The sequence below is a fragment of the Aythya fuligula genome, chromosome 14 (assembly GCF_009819795.1).
Source record: "Aythya fuligula isolate bAytFul2 chromosome 14, bAytFul2.pri, whole genome shotgun sequence".
NCBI classification, from domain to species: Eukaryota; Metazoa; Chordata; class Aves; order Anseriformes; family Anatidae; genus Aythya; species Aythya fuligula.
The window spans coordinates 10,683,162-10,690,816 of NC_045572.1; the positions used below are offsets into that span (position 1 = coordinate 10,683,162).

At 47.2% G+C, this 7,655-nt stretch overlaps 1 protein-coding gene across 1 annotated transcript; it reads right to left on the reverse strand.

The window, feature by feature from the left end:
- Positions 1 to 2,175: 2,175 nt before the first annotated feature.
- Positions 2,176 to 4,327, reverse strand: DRD1 (dopamine receptor D1). Its single transcript, XM_032197019.1, has 2 exons — positions 4,263 to 4,327; positions 2,176 to 3,539 (listed from the first exon to the last, which is right to left on the reverse strand). The coding sequence occupies exon 2, from the start codon at positions 3,529 to 3,531 to the stop codon at positions 2,176 to 2,178; it is 1,356 nt and encodes a 451-aa protein (XP_032052910.1). The 5' UTR covers positions 3,532 to 3,539; positions 4,263 to 4,327.
- Between the last annotated feature and the right edge of the window lie 3,328 nt (positions 4,328 to 7,655).

The window sequence follows — 7,655 nt, forward strand, 5'->3', positions numbered from 1 at the left end:
AGTACTGCACAGCTTCAAAAGAAAGAAATTTCTTTTAAAAAGCAACATTAAAAGTATGCTATAACCCAAGTTCGCTATTCTGTTAATCAAAGGCAGAATCACTGAGATAAGAGTTACCAGTAAACCAAACATTACACATTCAAACCAGTCGCATTAAAACAGGACGAGTTTTTTTCAAACTACATGCACTGCTTTCAAACCCGAGCTGAGAGCAAGGGCTGAGAGGTCTCTCAGCAGAGGGGACTTTTTCCTGCTTCTAATAAAAAATCCCATCTGCCTCACTGGTGTGTTCCTAAATAAGGGCAAATGGAAAAACAGGAACCATCCTTGCCTTTAACACAATCAATACAACTGCCAAAAACCAGCATGTATTTAATAAATGCAATGTGGATTGTTTTATTTGACCTTCTCTTCACAAAATAATTTTATTATATGTATGAAAGCAGCATACAGGCAATAAAATTATGAAAACATTCACAATACATAAATACACAGACCTGATGCAGGATGTATAGAGTTCATTAGAATTATTTTTTTTTTCCTCTTAGTTCTCTTTTCCTGACAACACATTTTTTGATATATGTTACGAAAAGTTTCTTCGGAGGGTATTTGTGCCCATTCAGAAAACAAATCGCTCTCTTTGAATGCTGCTGAATATTAACACCCAGCGGTCCTGTTGCTAATGTTCACTGATTGCTTTTGGCATTACAAGGGAAAGCAGCAGGGGTAGGACAATGGAAAAGTAGCAGTTTTTGAACTGAACATTGGCAACTCTGGTTTGGAGCTCACAGGACGTTTTTGAGGTGGGGACTGCAGTTCCATCCATAGTTAGAAACGTCTTAATCCCAAATGGAAATGAGGCACTATTCCTTATTGAACAGACTGTTGGCATGGTAATTACTAAAATGTAATGTCCTCCCAGCTTCCAAAGTAAAGCACTAGGTACCTCACTTTTTAACTCTGACTGATACAGGAGCAGACAGACAGCATGATCCTGGTGTTGCTGCAGTAATACAGATGATAATGAGGTTTGGCATGTTTCCTACCATTGTAACCAACCGTGTTTGTTCAGAAAAGATATCCAAGACTTGAAATAAGAAAAGTCTGAGAAAGCTGTTTATAATACATAAATACAAAACATTATATACTAAGAATTGTTATCTAAGAAGCTTTTCTTCTCAAATTGGATTCTTCTTAAGGTTGTAGTCATATTTAAGGTATTTACAGATCCACAAACTTGACATTCTAGCAAAGTCTTTGTAACATGAAACTTTTTTAAAAATAAATAGCAGCAATTTCTTTTATTTCTATAAGGGAAGAGAATTCACAACTCAGTCAACGCTGGTCCTATCTTTTGAAAGAAATCCCACTTAAAAACAAAAGGCCATAAACAAACAAACTCCACACCACATCAGTTTTGTTGATTCCTTCATCTCTTGCTGAGCTTCTCAGCCTTCCTTCATACCCTCACTGGCTCTCCAGGCTACTGGAGCTTTTAATAAAGTGCTGACTGGTTGACTGGCCAAAATGCAGTTATGACACTCCAAAAATATCCCATTATTTAGACATCTTAAATAACATAAATAAAGCTAGATCTCTTATAACATATGAAAAATATCAATTTAAAACAATAAATAAATAAAACTGGTATCAACATATTACCTCCCAAAGCTTTAAAAATAACCATTCTCATTATAAGGCTCAATTATTTTTTAGAAATAATTTTAAGAAGGCCTCTACCTACCTTTACAATCCCTCAGCCTTAAATTAGGACCTGTTAACACCCACTATCACAAAACACAGCAATCTTTTAACTTCTAGTAAACATTAATCTTTAAATACTTAACATTTATCTTTTGCCTCATTTCAAACTAGAAATTGGCTTCTCTAGGTGTAGATGAGAAATATATTCTTTATTACTGCCCTGTATCCAAATTCCTATATATTCCTCAGCATGAAGAGTACAGATGAACATCCTTTTTTTTAACCAATTTTCATTATCTTTTGCTGTTTAGTGTTTTAAATATTAAATTTGCTTTCAATGCCAGGAAAAATAATTTTGGGCTTTGTGTAAATGTGTATTTCTCCCTAGAGCTTAGTTGTTTTTTTTTTAAAAAAAAAAAAAAAGATTATTACAATGCACACTATTGGGTCTTGCTGGGTTAACCTTACTGCTCAGGTTTTATGCTGCCCATTTTGTGTAATGGGATTGATCTTTTCCAAAGAAACATCAGCTTCATAATCCAAGATACCCGACAGTGCTGGAGACATTTTCTCCAAGGTCTTAGATAGTTCACCCTCTTCTTCCTTTTTTAGAGGTTCTTCTTCTGGACAGATGATTGCATGTGGAATCAGATAAACCAGATTAGACTCTTTGGGGCTGGATCCTTTGGGCTCATGTTGGCTTGAAAAAACAACTGCTCCATTATTGTTAATACTAACAGTCTCTATAGCATTGCTGGACATAGGGCAGAGCCTGTAGCATCCTAGCAGGGTTGAAAATGCCTTGCGGAAATCAGCATTGAAGGCATAAATGATGGGGTTGAGGGAAGAATTAGCCCATCCAAACCAAACAAAAACATCAAAGGTGGTGGAGTTAATGCAGAAAGCTTCTGCTCCCTTGGATGGTTCAGTAGGCTCGCAGAAGGGAATCATGCAGTTCAACACGAAAAATGGCAACCAGCAGCACACAAATACCCCCATGATCACCGACAAAGTCTTTAAAACCTTTGTTTCCCTCTTGAAGGACATTTTGAAGTTGCTCTCAGGTTGCTGGCAGTCCATGCTGCTCCTATTGCCACTCGTGGTCTGGCAGTTCTTGGCATGCACTGCTGCCCTCTCCAAAGCTGAGATTCGTCGTATTTGCTTCTGGGCAATCCGGTATATCCTCGTGTAAGTTACTATCATGATGGCAACAGGTATGTAGAAGCTAATTAGAGAAGAGGAGATGGCATACATCCTATTTAGGCTAGAATCACAGTTGTCCATGCTTACACCTTGTAAACTGGCGTTTAGGTCCAAAACACTTGTGGTGGTAGCCTTATGCCAGTTTAGCTGCACGGGGATGAAGGAAATCAGCACAGACAAAGTCCACGCCACACTGATCAAGATGAAGGCTGCCTTGGGGGTCATTTTCCTCTCGTACCTAAATGGGCTGGAGATGGCCCAGTATCTGTCCACACTAATGACACACAGATTTAAGATGGAGGCTGTCGAGCACATAATGTCAAAGGCCACCCAAATGTTGCAAAATGAACCAAAAGGCCAGAAACCAGCAATCTCGGCCACAGCTTTCCAAGGCATGACCAAAACCGCCACTAAGAGATCTGACACAGCCAAGGAAATGACAAAGAAGTTGGTCACCTTGGACCTCAGGTGGCGAAACCTAATGACGGCTGCACAGACCAGCGTGTTTCCCAGCAGCGTGGAGAGGATCAGCAGCGAGAGGAAGCAGCCCGTGAGAATCCGAAAGGAAGAGTCCCTTTCCACAAGCAACCCTTCCCCGTCCATAGTGGTGTCGTTCCAAGTCATAGTTTCTCCTGAGGGGAAATCATATCATGACTTTGATGACGACATCAGCTCCTTTCCTTGCAAAGACATCAGACGTCCACTAATTACTCGTCACCAAACGGACCAAAGATCCTTTCTTATGGTCCCCACACCCCCGGATGGGCTTCATCCACTTTGAATCTCCCTGAATGACATTGAAAGCTCTACGAGCAAGAACTGAAAATGCACAAGTACAGTCAGCTCCACAGACCAGTTTTTAAGCAATCCTTTCAGAAACACGTTGCACCACCCCAGCATGAAGTAGCCTAATTCAGACTGATCACCTGCAAATGTTCTGCTGCTGTCCTCTACAAATATACCCCACAGACAGGAAAGCAATCACTTTTCCATGCTTGCACATATGCCACTTAAATAGGCTATTGATCGAGTGTTTCCAGCGTCCATTGCACTAGCCCTTCATATTTACTGATGCGTACTATACAAGGTGCTTGTTCTCTACTTTGGTCCCCTGAATTTCTCACTGCTGAAACACTCCATTCCTTCCTCCTCAGCATGCTCCTGTTACAAAATCCATCAGTCCTCTGTCTCTGGGCAGCGTCAGCGAGCAATTCTTCACTTTGTTCCAAACCGGTCAAGTTTTACACTTCCAGAGACAAAGAAAATAAACATACAGTAGGTGTGTTTTAAAGATTTTCAGTAAGAAGCAGCTCAGGTTATTTAGTTTTATTTAAATGAGAAATTCTGGCTCCTACCTTTCACCTCTGATTCTCTGTTTGCTCTGGGATGCAAGGCCGTCTCTCCTCCTCATTTAGTTTTGGAATTGCATAGCAAATCTGACACACAAAACCAACCCAGTAACGCTGCATCGCATCAGGTGCCTGCGCGCGTTTTTCCCTGAAAGTGCAAATTGGCAGGGGAGAAGTAAAACCAGGAGCTGCCGAAGTGGGACCACCAGAAGTTAGTTTTCCAGCCAGCAGCAGGTCTGCGCTGTCGGGCAGTGTGTGACGGACCCCACCAGCGTGTGTCCAGCTACCTCCAGCCCATGGCCACTGCTGATCACTTGGCAAACGTGGGTGGCCGGGTCAGTCCCCGTCACACTTTGTACATCCCGCAGAAGTGGCGCATTGGGGCGATTCATCCCAGGCAAAAGGCACGGTATTCCCAGCACTGGCAAGAGCCGAGTAGCAGTTCTCTCTTCTGTCGTTCCCTGGAGGGAGAAAGAAGGGCGAGAGGAGGAGGAAGGACCTGAGTGAGCTCCTCTGTGCCACAACGCGGGGTGTGAAGCCGGTGGTGCCCGATGTGGGTTCCTCTTGAAGCAGGGAAAAGTGGCTTTAGCACTTCACTGCCAGGTTACAGCTCTCCATAGCCACCACGGAATAATCCCACCTCCTGCTCAGAGGGGCTGCGCTCCAGGGGTCGGGGCCGGCTTCAGCATGCTCTTCCTTTTAGTAAGAGGGCAGGTGAAGGCAGCTCTTCATGCTCTCCCGCAGCCTGCCCCGGGCCGCGCATCTCCGGGGCCGGGGACTTCTCCTCCGTCCCGCTGCGAGGGGGGTCCCGGCGGCAAAGGCTTTCTTCTGCCGGGAGCAGGGCTCGGCAGCATCGCCCCTCCGGGAAAGCTCTGTCCTCCCGGCGTCTCCTTCCTGAAGGATTAAGACAAGGGAAAGACAGGCATGGAGGCATGCAGAGGGCAAAAAGCAACCCCCCCCTTCTCCTCCTCTCACATCTTCGGCCGGCCGCAGCTTCCCCCCTGGGCTGCCTCTCCCCGATTTTTCTGCCTTCCCGGAGCATAACCAAGCAAAGCTGGGCTACGAGAGAGGATGCCCGGGAGTTTAAGGCACACGGGGACAACTTTGCCCTGTCCTGAGCTCCGCCGAGCCCCGGCACCCACAGGGTGTTGCGTGTTGCCCCGAGCCGGCCGCGTTCAAGTCATTGATGCGAAAAGTCAGGACCGGCACCCAACTTCTGCCCGGAGGATGCTCGCAGCGGCTCAGGATGCCGGCTGCAGCCTGGGGCACCCACTGCTTCCCCGACCGACACCGGCACCCCCGGGGCACGCTCGGGACCTTTTCCCCGGGACAAACAGGGTCGGGGTCGGTACTCACCGGCGGGGGGATGTCGGGTAGGGTCTGGCCAAGCTGGCAGCGGGCGGGCAGCAGCCGGGGCAGCGCTCCCCCTGCGCTCCCCTCCGCTCCCCTCCGCTCCGCTCCGCTCCGCGCCGCCTCCCCGCCGCCCGCCGCAGCCCCGCGCCCCCGCGGCTCCCGGCGCAGCCGCGGCCACCGGGCTCCCTCTCCTGGGCGACCGTGGCCCCGCGCCCCACCGCCGGGCAGCCCCAGGAGTGGGGCACCGCGGCCGGGATGCTCTCTATGTGCCCCCTTGCCCCCAAAAAAGCCCCCAAAGACGCCCCGGTTCCGCAGGGAGAGGGACCCCGGGGGATGCGGGGACCGGGGCACAGCGCCCAGGGATGGAGAGCGACCCCCTGGGGACTCCCGGTAGAGCTTCTCCTGTAGGGCCGAGGCTCTGAGCCAAAAAATCGGCTTGGCTAGCCCGGGGCAGCCGCTAGACGGGAACCCCGAGGCCGCCGTCGGGCAGGGAGCGGGTGCGGTGAAGCCGGCGCTGTGGGCACCGCTGGAGGGGCTGAGAAGGAGGCAACAAACTTCAGTTCCTAGGGGCATCCCTGTTCCTGCATACGGGATAAAATCCTCCCTGCAGGGAGGAAACAAGGAGAAAAACCTCAAGCTCAGCTGCCCGAGGGTGCTCAGGTGCCTGAGGATCCGTACCTTGAGTGATTTGTCCCGGGTCAGGCGAGGGGACAGCAGAGGGACCAGTGGCTCCGGCCCTTGGGACCTTCCGGGAGCCCCAGGGCTGGCACCCCACGGGCAGGGGCTGAGTCCCGGCCTCTGGCTGCGGGAGAAAACTCGGGTAAAGCAACTGCACTCCTTGCCCACAGAAATCTCGGACCACTCTCTTCGGGCAGTGTTTGCTTCTATGCAAAAAAAAAAAATCATTCAGGTCCTGTAGCAAGCCCTGGAAACAGAGCAGTTCCATCCCAAACCCTTCCTAATACAAAAGGTGTTTTTCTTTCTTACCTTAGCCACAACAGCCAACGAAGGAAGATGAATGTGTTGATTTAGAAGTTCCTGCCTTGGTATAATAATCTCACTTCCAAACGAAAAATCAGAAAATGAAGATAAAAGGCATCATAGGGGGGTTAAATTCTCCTGGAAGAACAAAAATAAGCTCGCTAAGTTGTCAAGACACATTTCCTGGGGTTCAGCATTACTGAAGTTGCTTATGTGCCATCTATAATTTTCCATGATGTCAGTTAAAGCAGATACAGTGCTAAACTAACCTTGACTAGCTAGCTAAAATACTTGTTTTCCCTTCCCCTCTCTCTTTCGCTCATTTTTAATTGCTTCTCAGCAAGTTCTCATTCCCCCATCTTATTATCCTATCCTTTAATCATCATTGATCCCCAGAGGAAAGTGAAAATAGACAAGGAATGAAATCTGTGCTGTTTGGTAATCGAGATCTCTAATGAAACTCATTCTGAATTTTGTTTTTATATTTTCAGGACTTTTCTTTCTTTTTTTTCTTTTTCTCCTTGAAGCACAACACAGGTGAGATTTACTGAACGATTCTTGTCTTTTGAAAACATAGCACACTCCTGCCTCTCAATAGAAACCCTAGGCTGAGGGGAACATTGCCTGCATAAGAAGTGGCTGAGCACATCTGCTTCTATTTGTAAGAACTTCAAGAGGCTCCCCCAGAGCGGCTTTCTACCACAGCCACCTTAGATTATTCCAAGAGGAATCACAGAAACTGCAGAGCACCCAAACAGCACAATCTTCCAGGCATGCAGGAGGGGAACACTGAGGTGCATATTGCAGAGAAGGGAGAAGTTCCTTCTCAGTGATCTGTTTATTGAGTCAAGTGAACTCTTCCGTTGGCTTTTGCTAGGGAATTGATTTTCCTGGGGAAAAAGCTGAATTCAGCATCGGGAGGTCTAATGCTGTTGATATGTGTGAGGGTTAAAGATTTCATCTGATGACATAAAAAAAAATATCTATGAGCTTCCCATAAGAATCTCACTTTCTTCATTTGTCTGGCAGTTCAGAATCTGTTTCAGATGCCAGAGCATCTCTCCT

Coding starts and splice junctions, on each gene's coding strand:
- DRD1 (XM_032197019.1), bottom strand. CDS start 3,531: ATGACTTGGAACGACACCACTATGGACGGGGAAGGGTTGCTTGTGGAA.